Below are 17,358 nucleotides of genomic sequence, written 5' to 3'. Positions count from 1 at the left end.
TTCAAAACCCAGCAAATCCAGAACGAACCCCAAACCCACCCACCATCACCTCCCTTCCTCCCTTCAAAATCGCCACCACCACGCTCCTCTGCTTGCCACCGCCACACACCTCGTCAGATCTGTTGCATCGCCACCACGCTCCACTCCTCCTTCCCAGTCGCATACTCTCTCTATTCCTCTCACGCCGCTCATCTGCAACCGCGCCACCACCACGCTTCCACGCTCCTTGCCGGTTCGAGGAAGGTCGTCGGCGTCGAACAGAGGCAGCGTAGAAGGTGAGAGCGAGGAAGGTTGTGGCTATGGGGGTGCGGCTCCGTTGCTGGTGACTGGGGTGGAGGAAACAGATCTTGTGGTGGTCGTGGTGAAGGGAGGGTGGTGGAGTGTAGGCAGAGGAAGAGATGTGTGCTTGTGGTGAAGGCAGATCTGAAACGGCGATCAGATTTTAATTATTTGGCTTATTTTTTATTTTTTTTAATTAAGATTTTCTATTCTTGTATTTTTATTTTTTTAACTCATTATTTTAATTAAATTTAATTACCTAGGGACTAAATTGATAACGTCGGGGACTAAATTGAAACCTACGTGACACATGGGCACTTTCCGTTCCAGGGACTAACGGTCAAACTTAGATAGGGACTACTATGACCGACGTCAAGACTTACAGGGATTTTTTTAACCATTAATGATCTCTAGGGACTAATATGACCGGTGTCTACTTTCTTAGGGACCAAAATGGTAATTCACTCTTTAATAAAATACTTTTTTTCTATAAAAATGAAAAGTTCCGATGCCGGGAATCGAACCCGGGTCTCCTGGGTGAAAGCCAGATATCCTAACCGCTGGACGACATCGGAATTGTATGCTATTCTTGATGCATAATACTATATAATACTTTCTATCTAGTAGCGAACCTCACAGTTTGTTTGATAAACGATTAATTAATCTCTAATTGCTTTGACTAACAGTAACTACTAACCACAAATTGTATTAACTAACTCAACTAAGATTCCTAATTTTACAATTTGAAAATAACACTGGTGTATGGGATCATTTCCTTATCATTACTATATTGAGACTAATTTTGTTGAAAATGATTAGCATGTGTAAAATCAGAAATGCAACTAATAAGATCTAACATAATTGATAGATAATTGAACATCTTAAGTATCTCGCTCATGATTCGATCTCTGAGTGTGTACAACTATCATTTAAAGAGACCTACCCACAATGTGATTTTAACCTGAAAGAGTTAGTCTCATAACTGTCAACTACACTACTAATATGTACCTAACTAAAAAAAGTTAAAAGAACATCACGGGGCAACAGCATGAGTGCAACACAAAACATTATTGAAGTGGAAACATCCAAATCCAACTCCTAGTACAGTAGTACACAGTACAAATGTGTGTCAGCTCTATCTGCATGCTTCAAAATAAAGTAGCCATGGGACTCGCTTTATTTTGTTTGTAGCAAAACAACTTCTCCAAATATAAAACGTCCCTTTTTCGTCACTCCGCTTTACCTTTTTCTTTTTCTTTCTCACCTTCAAATCTCCATTTTCTCTTTCGTCGTGCCCCGCGAGGTAACAACAACACTCTCTGCACTCACAGAACCACATTCACAACAAGAAAAGCTACACATTACATGGAAAGAGTAACCCATTCTCGTCGACCAAGCAAGGCCGCCGTCACACTTTCCAACAACAGTGCTACCTTCTCCGGTACTAGCCTCTACGACGACGTCTACGGTGGCCCACCGAAGTTTGGCGCCTCAAACCTCTCGCCTCGGTTGGAAGACTACGCTGAGATTTTCGGAAGCTTCCGCACCCCACGCGTCTCCTCTGTTCCGGTGCTGGATCTTCCGCTGGTTCACGAGGCCGAGGCTTTCTTCGATCCTCGAAGTGACGATTTCGACTACACAGAAGTTTTCGGTGCCCTAGATTTTGCGGTTCCGCATGAGAACTTGTTTCATCAACCTGGTGCTCTGAACGGTGATTCCTCCGAAGAAGCCTGGTAAAGTGAACTCTGCTATTGCTATTTGTTTAGTTCTGAGTATTTGGTGAAATGCGTGATCCCTTGTTACATTGGTGTTGTTTTCTTTGAATGATAGAGTAATGGACTGTAAACTGAGTTGTTTTCTTTGTTTTTTAGGGCTTAATTTTATACTAATCATCGTTTTTCCTTTAAGCTAGATTGGGATTTGGGAGTTTAGAGCATTGTAGATTAACTACTGAACTTTTGGAGTTTGTTTCATGCTATGCTACCTTGAATCCTGGTATCTGTGACTGTAATTGCATGTATTGATTGCGCTCTGAAGTATTTTGATTTATTGAGGTTTAAGCATTGTTTTGCTATATGAACTGTCTTTCATCATCTGCAGGACTCCGGCAGAAACTGATTCGTTCTCTGGAGAGTCGGACCATTACGAAAATAATCAAAGCTTTTCAAATGGTGATTTTTTCCAGTCCGTTGATGGTAATACGGAGTTCAACATTTCGTATCATAAGGTCAATGTTACAGGCAATGACCATATGTCGAAGAGGAAAACTCACATGACTGAGCTGCATGCTGTTCCTGGTTTCAGTCATGTACATGATGAAACCACAAGATTGCATAGGACTGGTCCATCTTTTGAGGTGGCCGATGATATTGATCTTGGTATAGGATTTAGTGCAGACAAGGTGAAGGGAAACCACATGAGGAAATCAATGCCGCATATGTGTAATTTTACCTCTGGGGAACAGAATTTTGGTAGTGATCTAAATCTTCAGAATGAGTTCATCAGAAATGATTCTCATTCCAGTGAGGCGTTCATTACTGTATCTGGCATCAGCCTCAAAAGTATTCCATCCCAAGCGCCAGCACCCTCACGTCCACCTCCTGTTGAGAAAAAGGGGGACATCAATGGATTTCATTCAAACAGCACGCTGGATGCTTCTGAAGAGAAAAGTAGAGGTTACTGTTCACCTCCTTTTTTGGATGTAGAGTTTGGTATGAATTCATCTGGCGCAGCTTCTGATGATGCTTTGAAAGAAGCAATGCGTAGAGCTGAAGCTAAGCTTAGGAGTGCTAAAGAATCTAAGAAGGGGACAAAGGGGGTTTATGAAAGCCATGTAAAATCAAGTTATGTTGTAAAAAACAATGGACCAAAGTCGACTGAGGATATGTCTAGATTAAATAGTTTGAATGATGAGACAATGCAGGAAAGTTTTGATAGAAGACATTCCAAAATGAAAACTTCTGTCAAAGATGAAAGGCAGAAACCTAGGAAGGCTTTCCCAAAAGCTCTGGACACTTTGGAAGGGGAAAGAGTTTTAAACATGTTTGAGGACAAGCACACCAAGCAATCCTGGTCATCTCAAGAATCAGATAAGAGAACTGGAGCTCGGATATGGAAAGAAGAACCTGAATTTTTTGAATTGGAGGGAACAAAAGATCCTGGAATGGTAACTCAGCATACAGAGCAGACTAAGATTTTGGTGCAAGATACTGGAAACCAAGAGCATATCTGGATGGAAAGAGAAGCATCTGATATGCAAGAAAACAATAAAAAAGTAAAAGCTATTAAAGAAAATTACCAGTGGGAGGAATATGATAAAAAACCCAAAGCTGCAAAAGCGGCTTATGAACATGACAAAAACATTATGAGATCTGAAGCATCTGATGAGAAATGGAGGCAAAGAGAGCATGTGAAGAAGGAAAATGTGGCTAAAATGTTTGAGCTGGAGAAGAATGTAACAATAGGCCACCAGCATGGAAAAATTGAAGAGAAAGCAACTGAAGCTGACCAATCAGGAAGCGTAGAATTAGAAGATGTACCTGATGTGGAACACACGGAGCATAAGCAAGTGAAAATCCAGAAACCTAAAGAGGTTCATAGACAAACACCAAATGAAGATCCGTTGAGCATGAGCCTTAAGGAAAACGAGAAGAAACCAAAAGAGGTTGTAAAGCTACAGCAGAATGTGAAAAAGCACAAGCTGTCTGTGAAAATGAAAGAAAGTGGAAAGCCACGCAGTGAAGCATTTGCTCTAGGACAAACTAAGGATGAGGAAAAACTGGAAGATTTTGTGGAGCTGGAAGACATTGAAAGACCAAAGGAAGAATTTAAGCAGAGTCACACAGGTGAAAGTGTGGCTGGCAGAGTAGAAAATGAAATAAGGTTTAAACTAACTAACCAAATTCTGAACAAGAAAGGGCTGAAAGAAGCTCTTGAAAGAGTAGAAACTGAGAAAAGCTTCCAAGGTTCTTTTGAAAAAGAGGAAAGTAATGAGGGCCTAAGACATGCTTTTGAGTGGGATGATAATGAAAAGAAACACAAAGGAGACTTTCAACTGGATGTGAATGAGATAAGACTGAAAGAGGCTTTTAAGCAGAGGGTAAATAATGAGATGGAAAATGAGGTATATGAAAGAGGTCAAAATAGAAAGAATTTTGAAGAAGCCTGTCATGGATATGGAGAAGGAAGAAGACTTACAGAAGCTGCTAAAAACACAGGGGCTCAGAAAGTTCTGAGTGAAGCTCCAGAGAAAGAACAAAAAGATGAAGTGGTAATTGGGGATCAAAGGAAAAGAGAAATTGAGATCATGTTAAATGAAACATTTATAAGGGAAGGAAGTACAACTTTATCAAACAAGAATAGTCTCCCAAAGCAATTCGAGAATATGGGCATAGATGTTGGGAGAATGGAAAAATATGAGGGTCCGGATAAAGCTTTGGACAAAATGGAAGGGAATGAAGGAGAAAATGTGAATTTTACTGAAGTAACTGATGAAACATGGGAAACAGAGAGTGATGAAGAACTTTTTGAGTCAGCCTCCACTCATGATGAAAATGTTTCTAGACCGGAGGTATCCCAAGAATCTGTTGCTGGCCAAGAAGTTGGAAAAACAAGAACTGGTTGCGGAGTCAGAGAAAAGAATCTGGAAGGGATAGGGATAGAAAATCCACCGGCTAAAGAGAAAATCAGAGCACCTGAAATGGTCCCCGGAGACACGGAGCATTCAGGGACCCAATCAGGAAAGGTGGATGACACTGTGGCAGAAGCTGACTATAGAAGAAGCACAAAAGCAGCTGAACCTACTACTGTGAAGGAATCTGTAAATGTCCTGAAAACTGCTGAATGTTCTCATGCTGGTCAATCCACAGAAAGAAAAGAAAAGAGTTTTAATGAAACTACTTTGGTGAATAATGCTGAAAGGATGAGAAGAGAAAGTGAGTCAGAAAAAGATTATCTTAGAAAGATAGAAGGGGAGAGAGATAGAGAAAGGGAAAGAGAAAAGGACAGAATGGCTGTTGAGAAAGCGAGGCTGGATGCTGAGAGGGAAAGGGAAAGAAAAAAGGATAGGAAGGCTGTAGATAGAGCAATTTTTGAGGCTCGTGACCGGGCATATGCTGAAGCTTGTGAGAGAGCAGAAAGGGCTGCCTTTGAAAGGGCAACTGCAGAAGTTCAGCAAAGAGCACTGGCTGAGGCCAAGGAAAGACTTGAGAAAGCATGCGCTGAGGCCAGGGATAAGTCATATCTTGATAAGGTAACAATAGAAGCCAGACTGAAAGCAGAACGCGCTGCTGTAGAAAAGGAAACTGTAGAGGCTCAAGAGCGTGCCAAGGAAAAATTAAAGGATGAGAAGGCTACATTGGAGTCCAGAGAACGTTTAGAGAGATCAGTATCTGACACCCTTGGTTTTTGTTCCAGAGAAGGTGCAAGGCTAGACTCTTCACTCTCTGTGAGTATCTGTATAAATTTAAAGTTGCTATACTGCTATGTTGCCCAAAAAAATTCTGATGAATTAACATGGTGAGATATGCTTGATCCACAATTTCAGGACTTAAGCTCTTCTGAGGGTTGCAGATATCCATATTCACTTTATGGTGGTATGTGAAATTCAACACCACTGCTGTGCTTTGATATGAAATTTCATTCGACATTTTACTACATCTAGCTTGATATAATCTTAACCAGACATTGTACTTTGCTTGAAGCTGCTTCTTTTTCTGAGAGATCAGAAAGAGAAGGTGAATCAGCTCAGAGGTGTAGAGCTAGACTGGAGAGGCATCGCCGAACAGCTGAGCGTGCAGTAAGATCTTCAATTTTTTGATTTTCTCACATTATGGCTACATATAAGAACATAATCATGAGTCTTCTCTTTCAGGCTAAAGCTTTGGCGGAAAAAAATATGCGTGACCTTGTAGCTCAGAAAGAGCAAGCTGAGAGAAACGTAAGCACACATCCAAATAGCTTTTCTCTAAGGCCTCTGAATTATTGTTTCATTGATTAATTGAGTCTTGTGCTGATTGCAGAGATTAGCAGAGTCTCTGGATGCTGAAGTAAGGAGGTGGTCAGGTGGAAAAGAAGGAAATTTGCGTGCATTACTTTCTACCTTGCAATATGTAAGTGAAAATATTCTGAATTAAGTAGGTATATGTTGCTCTTTTGCTTCTTTTTCCTCCTACTTTCCAACTTCTCATCTGCATTCTGCACATGATAGCCATCCATTCCACTCAGTAGGGCATGGTATGTGAAAGCCCATTAGCTGAGTCAAACAGATGACTTTTACTAGCTTGCTTGATCACAAATAACAATGGTCTTAACTTCCTTCTATTTGAGACCTTTGAGTTACAACTTACAATGAGCGGACCACCTGAGTAATCTAGACTTTGATTTTTATTTTTTAAGTTTTACAGACTATGTACTCTGTCTATGGTTCTCTTTCTTACTTTTCTACCTTGTCAGATCCTTGGGCCTGATTCTGGGTGGCACTCAATCCCATTGACAGACGTCATCACTGCTGTTGGTGTGAAAAAAGCTTACAGGAAAGCCACTTTGGTTGTCCATCCTGACAAATTACAGCAACGTGGAGCAAGTATTCAACACAAATACATATGTGAAAAGGTCTTCGATCTTTTGAAGGTATGTAACGGACCTATGGCATCTTTCACCAAGGTTGCTTATTTATTCATTTATTATTACTTTGATGTTTGGAATGAAAGTCACTTTAAACTTAGCAGAACAAAAACATGCCAAGTCAAAAACTGAAACAGTGGTTGATTTCACTTTTGGTTGAATATGATATGCAGCCCTGTTTCTCTTTTTTTAACCTATTCAACCAAGCACAATCAAAATGAGGGCATTATCAATCAATAGGGATTGAGTAGGGATCAAGTACAAAGTTTGGTGCCACCAGGCTATTAAGAGCTTTGGTAGATTGGCTCATTTATTCGGAGCAGATCAGTATCATTTTCTAGGGTCTTAGTGTTTGAGGTATTGGCATTTCCATGGTTAGAAGTGTACTACATACATTAGTATCGTTTTCTCTTATTGTGGCGTTTCTTCCTTTTCCAGGAAGCGTGGAACAAATTCAACTCAGAGGAGCGATAGCATGCCAGCATTCCAAGTCTGTGTTTTTCCCTCTCTTGCAAGCAGGTAGTTCCCTTCCCAAGACACGTGCAATCTCTCTGTCCAAAACTTCAGTAATTATTGTGTCATAGTCCATTTTCTGCAACAATACTCTCCCAAATGATGTACCTATGTAGAAAATTTCAGCCCCAGTTTCACAAGAAATCAATTAAAAAAATTCAGAAGGATGAGACAAATACTAGCTAGCTTGTATGACCGTAGTTGGGACTTTGTTGTTATTTTTTAATTCAGGTGTAAGAATAGAAACACCATGAAACTGAGCAGAATTGGCAGGATGCTCCGGAAGCCAGTGTGTTAGCAAGACAATTTGTACCTATTTGACCATTCTTTAGTGGTGCAAGTAGCCGTTCTTATCATATGCACTCCTTAAAAAAGTAGGAATGACGAAAGTACCTATTAGAGTGGTATTTTTTTTAATTGAAGTTGATACTGACCTCTACCTCGTTATCCCTAACTATTCCCATCCCTAACTGCAGTCAAGAACCAGCACTTATATGTACTCTAAGTGATTGGCAGATTCTGATGCATACCATTAAATTATATGAATGGATTTGTTTTTCTTTTATTTAGTCTTAATCGGCTTTCATAATTTTTTTTAATAGTCTGCTAAAACAAATACAAAATTAAACAGCAAGTATAAAATAGAACGGCATTAATTGTTTGGAATTAACACGAGGTTGCATTTAGAAGCATCAAGGATATCCAGGTCAGGTACATTCATTTCAATTTATTAGTCATACCGTGCTTGTGTACTCTCTCAGCAACTTATTTGAATGTTAAGATGTTTCATGTGCAAGCAATAAATTATTTGAGAAGAGCTTGCAGTCAGGTAAGGGCACCCTCCACTTTGACTTAGGAAAATCAAGCTTGGTGTACTAACAAAAACTATTGTCACATTTGCATTTATGTTATTTAAGTTTCTCTTGGCCCCAGATAGTTCATAATTGTATTTAATTGTGGTTGGAAATAAGTTGGAACAGCACTAAAAGTCAATGAAAATTGCATCATTAACCTTATTTTCAAATCATAGAGCCGTGAAGGAAAACTCATTGACAAAAAATAAATAAAGAGTATGCAATTATGCATTACATCAATATACACAATGAGAAACGACTAGTACTAGCAAACCAAACTTCACCCTTCGATGAATATATAAATCTATATATCAAGCTAAGTGCTACAAGTTATCTCATCATCTGAAACTCACACCAACCCTTCTCCTTTCATGCCTGTGCATCCCTAATCTATCAATCAAAATCTTGCCTTTCACAGAACAAGATCTAGCCATGTTTAAATCTTTGAGCACTCGGCCAGGCCCTTCGAAGTATGAGAAAATGGATAAAGATTCTGCTGCTGGTGGTGGAACTTCGAATGAGGAGATGACGAGGAGCACAAGTGTGCCTTCCAGTTCAGCAACATCAATGGCTCTTGGTTCTTCATCCATCAATCTGCATAGAAACCCCACAAAGAGAGCCACTAATAATCCTAAGGAGAAGAGTCACCCTATCTTCAGCCTCTTTGAATTTCGCCGGAAGAAGAAAGCAACAGCTAAGCCTGAATTCACGAGGTACCTTGAGTACATGAAGGAAGGAGGCATGTGGGATGTAAATTCCAACCAACCTGTTATCTATTTCAAGTGATAGTTTGCTGCTCAGGTTTCAAATTCACGCCATAGTGCTATTTTCTGTAAGAATCAGTGTTTGACTCTCATATCAAATCACCATAAGAAGATGTAAAGCAATATATAAGTGATTTTGTTGTTGAATCATTAATATGAATGAATTTGCAGAAGTACTGTTTCATTTTCCATATTTGCTTCTTACTGGATATGATGATATAGTTTTATGTTCTTAACAATATAAACTAACTTCATAGAGGTTAAATAGATTGCACATAGACGTCTTTATGGACAATTAGGTTGGAATCGATTTGTCTTGCTATCTTTTATTGAAGCTGATTAGAGATAGTTTGAGACTTGTGTTATACCATTTGAATTAAAGTTTCAGCGCATTGTGAAACTGGAAAATTTTGGGGGTAGCACTAAGGTTGTGTTTGGATGGGGGAATATTTGAGGGGAATGTAATTTTAGAGGGTATTTCAAATCCCTTCAATTAAAATACCTTGTTTGGATATCTAATGTGGAGAATTCTCAAATTACTAGTAATTAAATGAGGTATTTTACTCAATAGGATTTAGGGTAATTGAAATCACCTCAAAATAGGAGGAATTTCAAATTCTTCATCTCTCCCTTAACCCTATCTAAATTCAGTAAAAAAATTTAATCTCGGCTAAAAACCCTAAAATCGGCCATAAACTCGAAAGTCAACCAAAAACTCAAAAATCGGCCCAAAACCCTAAAAATTGGCCCGACACTCAAAAATCGGCCGAAAACAGAAAGATGGTCCAAAACACTAAAAATCGATCCGACTCTCAAAAATCGGCTGAAAACTCGAAAATCGACCCAAAACCCTTAACAGGATATTAGGATTGGGAAACTATTGTGTAGATGAGATAGAAATTTCAATGTGAATGTGCTCAGCAAGGAAAAATATGACCGGGCAACTAGTGTGATGAGAAATTCTACGTAGAGCAGTCGCGATTCCTGACCATCACCATCACAATCCGGTTGGACTAAATCAATTGTATACTCTCAAGCGCTAGATTTTGATATGAAAATTGAATTTGAATCGAGTAATAAACCATCAAGACTTCAGGTTGGAGTGGTTGGACTAAATCAAGGTAAACTAGATCATAGTGAAGTATTTGGATTTGTAATCTAAGTATATTGTTTAAGTTATTTAAATAAAATCATCAAACATATCCCAATTTTGGACCGCCTTTATGTCCTTTTGTGGTGTCTCAAATTTCTATCTCACCAACACCAATGGAATTTTATCATGTCAAATAAAAAAATATGAAACATTGATAAACCAGAGAATAAAACATAGCTTAAGACCACAGATTTCAAGGCAAAGAATCCTCAAAACAAAAACTTCAAACAACCAATCACTTTCATAAATTGAGAGGTGGTCGAAAAGTATAAATCTTAAAGAAAAGACATTATCATTTATTTAGCATAATGAGATAATAAGATATAAATGTAACAAATATGAAATACTATCCTAAATATGTTCTTAGTCCCTGAAATTCTAACAAATGTTGGTTTTAGTTCTTAAGAATATTTTGTAGTTTTCAATCACCGGAAATATACATTGTTATCTATTTTAATCATTGTTGTTAAAATTTTCTATGTAATGACAACTAACCAATTTTTCGATGAAGAAAATAATAATAATAATAATAATGATGACTGACCCATCAATGGCACTTAGACTTTGCACAGTGGGATCGATGTTGAACTAATTTTAGGGTTTCTATTTCAACACAAGTGGGCTAATGTGTTTATGGAAAGATGTACGTATACAAACAATAAATGTTTACGAACTAAAAAAAAAATAAGTGGGCTAGCGTGTCAAGTTGAACATATATTTTTGATAGCCTAAGCCCAATATGTATAACTAAACATGCTTTTTTAAAAAGCCCAATCATGCACCCTCTAGCTAAGAAATTAAAATATCGTGATGTAAAAACCCTCAATCATACAGAAACCTCCTAAAAATCCCCAAAGTTAACTAGGATGCTAAATGAGTGGAACGAACATTCATCGTCCCTTTTACACAATGCTCCTATCAAAACAACTCATTCGGCTCTGCCAAAGTTGCAAATTGTGCAGCTATTAGGGAAGCCCACATCCTAGCTCCAACGACATCAAAAGAGGTCAAATCGGTAGCTTCGAGAACATAGAGAGAAGAGGAAGGTTCTAGTAGATCCCAAACAAACAACAACATAAGATGAAATGACTAGCGTTGGTGATGGAACATCGAGGGACAACGACAGAAGCAAAGCCCACGGTCACAAACTAGTAATGTGGTAGAAAAACCACTTCATATGGTAGAAATCCACATGATGTGCGGGAGAAAACATCTATATTAAGCAAATAGAAATCCCTCCCTAGAGAAGGCGAAAAACCCTAGTTTTGTCGCTTTTTTTTTGGTCCAAAGCAAAGCCTAGAATTGGATGCTTCTCATCAACATGAACGGCCTGGCCCAGGAAGGGGTCCACAGAAGAAGAACCTAAAAAAAGAGAATAAAATCAACTAGGGAAAGAGAGAATAAGGTCATGTTTATGTCACTGGCTCAGGTCCCCTACCCCAAAAAAGTCCCAAACAATTGCGGAGGAAGAAACTAGAAAAGTTGTTCCAGAAAGAGAGAGAAAATTCCACAAAACAAAAGAGCGAGAAGAGAAGCGGTCATCGCAATAACCAAAGAAATAGTCGAAGTTGATTCTTCGGGAACAGGTTAGGTTTGTTTCTGTGTTACATTAAACAAACAGAGAGACGCGTGGTGTTGTTTGTTGACAGAACAGAACAGTCATCCAACGTTAACAGTCATCACATTTTGGACGCGCTATGCTTCCCGCCGCTCTTCTTCTTCCCGCTTAGACCTATCTATCCCTTTCCCTTTCTTCTCTACGTACGCACACGCAGGTACTTTCTCTCTCTCTTCTTTTCATATTTTGAATTTACCGCTTTCAAATTTTGAATTCTCTTTAGGTTTCACCTCCAATTCGTTTATTATTTGGTTGATTTTGCGTTTTAATCTCGCTTATATGTGATTTTCTTTACTTATGGTGGTGTTCTGGGTTTAATTTCCTCAATTTAGGTTATAATAGATTTCTCAAAAGTTTATTTGATGGCTTCATGATTTACAGATAATATGCCGACTTTTACTGCCATAGCATTGGATACCTTGTTAGAGCCTGGACCTTCCAAGCCCGTTTCACCTTCAATGCCTGTTCCGGAATTTCACAAGCTAGAGAGGACTACTAGTGCACCGAAAAGTAAGGCTCCTCGTCCGCGATTGAAGCCAGCACTTTATGCCACCCCTGAGGTGAAGCCGCTTCAAGATGCAACTTCTTCGTCGTTCCCTCCTTCGCCGTACATTGTCAACCACAAATGCCGGGGGCCGCGATTGCTCAAGAGTTCTTCCGAGGCTAGTGTACTGTCCCATCAGAATGTTAATGGCGATCAAAAGGTTAATGATAAGGAGTTAGAAAATGTGGTGTCAAGTTCGGCTGGTGACCTTCAAGTCACTTTTACAAAACCTGAACTTGAAGACAAGCAGGTGAATGGTGTCTGTGGTGGTGAACTTGATAGAAGCAATGGACACAGAGAACCTGAAAACGGTAGCTTGACGGATGTTTTACTCAGGGAAAAGGCACTGGCATTGAATTCGGAAAGAGATAGAGAGATTGAAGACTTCTTTGACACACAAGATTCGTTGAGTTTCACAAGTAATACAGATGGAGAGGATAATGCAGGGACAGAACTGTCTATGAAATTCAGCAGTCCTGGAGGGGAGTTTTATGATGCTTGGGAAGGTAAAATGATTTGCTTTACTACCAATTATTTCTGTTCCAAATGCACATGGGCAAGCATAGGCTTGTTTATTCTTCTCACTTATAGAAATTTGTTGAGGCTTATGGGACTTACTGCAGTGTGGTTAAAGGAATATCCTGATTTTAATCTTATTGCATATTTCATGTACTGATCAAATAGAGGAGGAAGAGAGGATAGTTACTTCTATAATGAAGTTTCTCACAAATATTTCATGTTGTAAATCAGCTTACATGACTCTTTTCTTTGTGTAGAACTATCTTCCAAAGGCACGCCTCAAAAATCTACTACATATGATGTTGAAGCTGAATTGCGTGAAATGAGGTTGAGTCTATTGATGGAGATAGAGAAGCGGAAGCAAGCTGAAGAATCCCTGAATAACTTCAGAAACCAATGGGAGAGTGTTAGGCAAGGGTTATGTCAGGCAGGAATTATTTTGCCTTCAGATCTTAGTGTTGTTGCTGAAGGCGAGCAGCCTAATCATGACCCTGTGCAAGATCTTTGTCAACAGATTTATGTTGCTAGGTTCATATCAAATATTGTCGGGAGAGGAACTGTCAGGGCTGAGGTAGAGAAGGAGATGGAAGCCCAACTTGAGTCCAAGAATTTTGAGATCACTCGGCTCTTGGAACGACTCCGCTGTTATGAGACCATGAACCGGGAGATGTCTCAGAGAAACCAGGAGGCAGTAGGTAAGATATGCATCATATATTTAGTCTGTTGTTGTTTTGATTAAGTGGACTCATCAATTAATTTTTTCTGCTTTTAATTAGATACATCTATTTACATCGTTATAATTTGGTTCGTCATTTTATTTTCCTCATAACACAATGATCCCACTGTGCATTTAGATTAAGATTATACATGCTCTAGAATCTGGATGGACGCAATGCAATTGTGCCTGTTGAGTGAATATCTTGTATCTGGGCAGTGAATCTGTGAATGTGATATGGTTATTTTATTGACCGTTCAAACTTGTATGTCCAAGGGCAGGAAAGGTTTCTTTTTCTTGCTCTGATTTCCAATTTAGGGTACGAGTGTGATTTTGTAAAAATGAATGGTGTGTGATTGGTAGTTGAAAATTATCCCCTCCCCCCCCCCCCCCCCCATAAAAAAGGAAAGAGCTCATGATTTTCAATGATTGATGAGATAGTATGAGCTCATAGGTTGATCCTTGTATGGAGATGTATATATTTTCAGACATTAATCTTAATTTTTCAGTTCTTTCTGGATTTCTTACAATTGCAAGGTGTTCTCTGAGAGTATGGTGGATTGGTGGTGCTTGACTGTGTGGTTTCTTTATGAAAGTTCTTTATACTTTTGAAGTTTCTTTTAAGCTCTAACTTGTATTTTGTTTGCTTGAGTGCATTCTGGATGTTAGGTTTGTGGAATCTTACAAAATAAAGATAATTGTGTGTATGGAAGAACATATATGTAGGAGTGCTTACTTGCTAGATTGGCTTGAAGTTAATCAGCCTTGATTTGATGTGTTTTTTGGACGCATTATCTGTTATTGACGTACTGGTATTTGTTGCATTAAGTTGAGAAACCTCTGCTGATATAGTTAGGACACCTGCATTCATTAAAACTACTCTTATGCTAGTGGAGCTGGTGTCTAAGGACAGTGAAAATTTCTTAAGCTATGCCGTGGGCTGTTGTTTGTGACTTTTCTACTTAGTAGACAATATTCTATTTGCACAAAAACACAGAAGCATACTGCCCTATCCACATACATAGGGAAAGTTCGTCCTGATTTATTTAGCTTGCATAACTTGCCAATCTCATTTATGTTAATTTTCTGTGTTGTCCAGAGATGGCACGGCGGGAGAGGCAAAGAAAAAGTAGGAGACAAAGATGGATTTGGGGCTCCCTTACGACTGTGATTGCACTTAGTACTGCAGCAATAGCATGGTCTTATCTCCCAACAGGTAACGGATCATCCTCTGCAGACGATCATCTGGTTCCCGAACATGAAGATGCAGCTAAGTAGTTTACTCTATACCACTAACTGTAACTCAGTAGGAGAGGTCGAGAGGAAAATAAAAGTTCTACAGGCCACTTTGTGGTAAACTTCAATCTTGATCAGTTGCAATTTTCAGGCATTTAAGTGTTTGTTCATAATTTAGCTATTTAAAGAATCCGCGGCCTTCCACTTGAAATCTTGGTGAGTAGTTCAATGAGGTGTTTTGGTCCGCATTGTAGAGAAATATTCCGTTCCTACCTGTGCACATTTGTCCAAGCTGTGTCACTTGGAAATTTTGAGTACTTACATATATGTTTGTCCAATTTGATACATTTGGCTCAGTGCACTTATAGTAGATTGTTTCATCAATTCGTGGATTACTCACTCTACAAAAGAGAAAGAGAGGATAGGGTAGGTTTCCTTTATCTGGAACATGTTTTGTTATAGGTTTTTGACCAACTAAACTATATCAGATTATTCCAGCCACACTTCATGAGTGTAAGGTTGTGTTCTGGTAAAGGATTTTGACCGACCTATAATCAGTAACAGAGGTTTGATATAAATAATTGTTATACAACTAAATTGTTTGCTGACTAATTCCCTGGAAGCAGTTAAAGTTTGTTAATTTTTGTTTTGGCAAGTGTAAGTTAACATCAATTTTTTAAGGAAGATTTACAAGTGTAGTATTCAAGAGTGAGACCACACAATTAAAAACATTGTTTATTTTTTAGCAGGTATTGCAATAGGTAAATTGGGTTTTTTTGTTTGTGAAAATGATGTGGGCTTTCTTAGGAGAATGAAAACATGGCTTAGAGTTAGGTTTGATATTGGCTCCTTCTTTGATCTTTGACAATGCTTTGTAATAGAGGTTTTGCCTAGGCTAAGGGCTTAAGGGAAAGGAGCGTTAGTGAGTGATGTGAGTCTTATAGTAGGGTTTAGAGTTTATTGATTGAGGGCACCGCATTGGAAGCAAGCAAAAAGTGAGGCGGTAGTTGGTGATTGTATTGATGCAGTTGCTGAGTTAGTTGTAAGAAGTGAAGGATTAATGATAGGTTGAGATGTTAGGTGAGCTATATTGATGGAACCAAAATGTTTGTGAGACATTACTGAACACATTTTTTCGACAAATTTGTACTACAGTATCTAACAATGGCCTTACCATATCCAGAACAGACAAATATATATTTCTATTTTTGTTTTGAAGTTCTTGAGTTTTTGTGAAAAAGGGTATTCTTGAGTTCCTGGAAGGAGAGTGTGGTGTTAGATGGATCTGGTGATTGAATTGTGCCAATCATGGAAATACTCTTGACAAATGCTCAATTGAAATTCAATGGAACGTGGCTCTGTTCGCCCACGTGTGGCCTTATCCTGAGTCCTGACCCACGGCACTCTACCTTATTTATACCCACCATTTTCCGTGATTAATGCACGTACTGAGTAGGTTTCGGATTTTGTTCCCCAACATGCATGTCTCAACAATAAACTCTTCTACAAGTAAGTTATAATCAATTCCCGACTTCAAAAAGAAAAAAAGTTATAATCAATTCCCATGAGAAGAATATGTGAGTTGTTTCTTAGTACAAATTGAATTGATGTAAGGAAAAATAAATTTTAACCAATTATCTATAAGTATTTGTAAGAGTTAATGGTCCTATAATTTACTCACATTTAGTAGCTATTTGAGCAACTGAATTATTCAGTTAATTTCTACCGAATGTGAGGTCTAATTAGAAGTACAGTTAATGAGAAGGCAAATGGGTGGACGTAAGAATCAAAGCAGAGAAGGAGAAAAAGATATACAAATAGTGGTGGACATGCTGGTGCAAATCATGGGTCCAACTCGATAACACCATGCCGCGTGGTGGTGGATCAGATGCTAGATAGAGATACCAAAACAAGAGAATTTGAAGCCATGGAGATGAAAGAGTATCAACAAGAAAATGTCCACCACAACTACTAATGTAACATACAGCCTCTCTTAAAGGTGATGCTAAACTGGCAAAAAAAATTCACTAAGTGAGTATTGACACTAACAAAAGTTAAAGGGTTATATATGTTTTTAGTACTTGTAAAACTATGGTGAATTGATCTGAATTTAGTAAAATATGTAAAGTTAGTCCCTATTGTCCATTTTTTTCAATTTTTGGTATTAGTAGAAGTTTTTAACTATCAGAACATGAGTTTGTAGTAGTTTAAACCGTCATAAAATACACAAACTACCGAGACTAAATTTACTCATTTCATTAGCATTAAGTTTTGAAATTTTCATGAGGAATCAAATCTAATTCAGCTCTGTACTAAAAATGTATTTAACTAATTTTAGATATCTTCAAAAATCAATTGTAAACTATAAAATAGCTTTATCTTCTCTTCTCTTTTACTCAACCTTATCCACACTGCCATTCCACTGCACGAGTCCGGCCACTATTATATATCCTCCGACACTCTCAGATCGTGAAACTTCTATAAGTAGCACGATGCGTTAAAAAAATGTCCAGACCAAAATCAACTTTGATAAGTTTTT

The 17,358-nt window shown here is 38.4% G+C and overlaps 2 protein-coding genes, 1 non-coding gene and 1 pseudogene across 6 annotated transcripts; 3 read left to right on the top strand and 1 right to left on the bottom strand.

Annotated features, from left to right (window-relative positions):
* Nucleotides 1-782: 782 nt before the first annotated feature.
* On the bottom strand, nucleotides 783-854 carry TRNAE-UUC (transfer RNA glutamic acid (anticodon UUC)). Its single transcript has one exon. It is a non-coding gene; the product is annotated as a tRNA-Glu (tRNA).
* Nucleotides 855-1,205: 351 nt separating this feature from the next.
* On the top strand, nucleotides 1,206-7,985 carry LOC130740695 (auxilin-like protein 1). 4 transcript variants are annotated; one of them, XR_009020234.1, is made up of 9 exons: nucleotides 1,458-2,012; nucleotides 2,380-5,725; nucleotides 5,825-5,873; nucleotides 5,982-6,076; nucleotides 6,152-6,217; nucleotides 6,300-6,389; nucleotides 6,733-6,909; nucleotides 7,077-7,260; nucleotides 7,342-7,985. XR_009020234.1 is itself a non-coding variant. In XM_057593374.1 (9 exons), the coding sequence occupies exons 1-8, from the start codon at nucleotides 1,645-1,647 to the stop codon at nucleotides 7,375-7,377; spliced, it is 4,227 nt and encodes a 1,408-aa protein (XP_057449357.1). In that variant the 5' UTR covers nucleotides 1,462-1,644; the 3' UTR covers nucleotides 7,378-7,422; nucleotides 7,648-7,985. The 4 variants fall into 4 exon arrangements, 2 of the variants coding, with proteins under 2 accessions (XP_057449357.1, XP_057449356.1); XM_057593374.1 differs by lacking the exon at nucleotides 7,077-7,260 and having other exon boundaries at nucleotides 1,462-2,012; nucleotides 7,342-7,422; nucleotides 7,648-7,985; XM_057593373.1 differs by lacking the exon at nucleotides 7,077-7,260 and having other exon boundaries at nucleotides 1,463-2,012.
* Nucleotides 7,986-8,641: 656 nt separating this feature from the next.
* LOC130740696 (uncharacterized) lies at nucleotides 8,642-9,225 on the top strand (annotated as a pseudogene).
* Nucleotides 9,226-11,596: 2,371 nt separating this feature from the next.
* On the top strand, nucleotides 11,597-15,203 carry LOC130740694 (uncharacterized). The gene is made up of 4 exons (XM_057593372.1): nucleotides 11,597-11,962; nucleotides 12,187-12,855; nucleotides 13,126-13,563; nucleotides 14,683-15,203. The coding sequence occupies exons 2-4, from the start codon at nucleotides 12,192-12,194 to the stop codon at nucleotides 14,859-14,861; spliced, it is 1,281 nt and encodes a 426-aa protein (XP_057449355.1). The 5' UTR covers nucleotides 11,597-11,962; nucleotides 12,187-12,191; the 3' UTR covers nucleotides 14,862-15,203.
* Nucleotides 15,204-17,358: the final 2,155 nt, after the last annotated feature.

The sequence above is a fragment of the Lotus japonicus genome, chromosome 2 (genome assembly GCF_012489685.1).
Source record: "Lotus japonicus ecotype B-129 chromosome 2, LjGifu_v1.2".
Taxonomy (NCBI): domain Eukaryota; kingdom Viridiplantae; phylum Streptophyta; class Magnoliopsida; order Fabales; family Fabaceae; genus Lotus; species Lotus japonicus.
The sequence above is the reverse complement of the archived record's forward strand: the minus strand, read 5'-3'. Positions and strand labels throughout refer to the sequence as shown.

Excerpts from the sequence above, each read along its gene's own strand:
- LOC130740695 (XM_057593374.1), top strand. The coding sequence starts at position 1,645 with ATGGAAAGAGTAACCCATTCTCGTCGACCAAGCAAGGCCGCCGTCACA. Across the intron at positions 6,390-6,732 it reads TACTTTCTACCTTGCAATAT|ATCCTTGGGCCTGATTCTGG; the intron begins GTAAGTGAAAAT and ends CTACCTTGTCAG. Across the intron at positions 6,910-7,341 it reads AGGTCTTCGATCTTTTGAAG|GAAGCGTGGAACAAATTCAA; the intron begins GTATGTAACGGA and ends TTCCTTTTCCAG.
- LOC130740694 (XM_057593372.1), top strand. The coding sequence starts at position 12,192 with ATGCCGACTTTTACTGCCATAGCATTGGATACCTTGTTAGAGCCTGGA. Across the intron at positions 12,856-13,125 it reads GTTTTATGATGCTTGGGAAG|AACTATCTTCCAAAGGCACG; the intron begins GTAAAATGATTT and ends TTCTTTGTGTAG. Across the intron at positions 13,564-14,682 it reads GAGAAACCAGGAGGCAGTAG|AGATGGCACGGCGGGAGAGG; the intron begins GTAAGATATGCA and ends TGTGTTGTCCAG.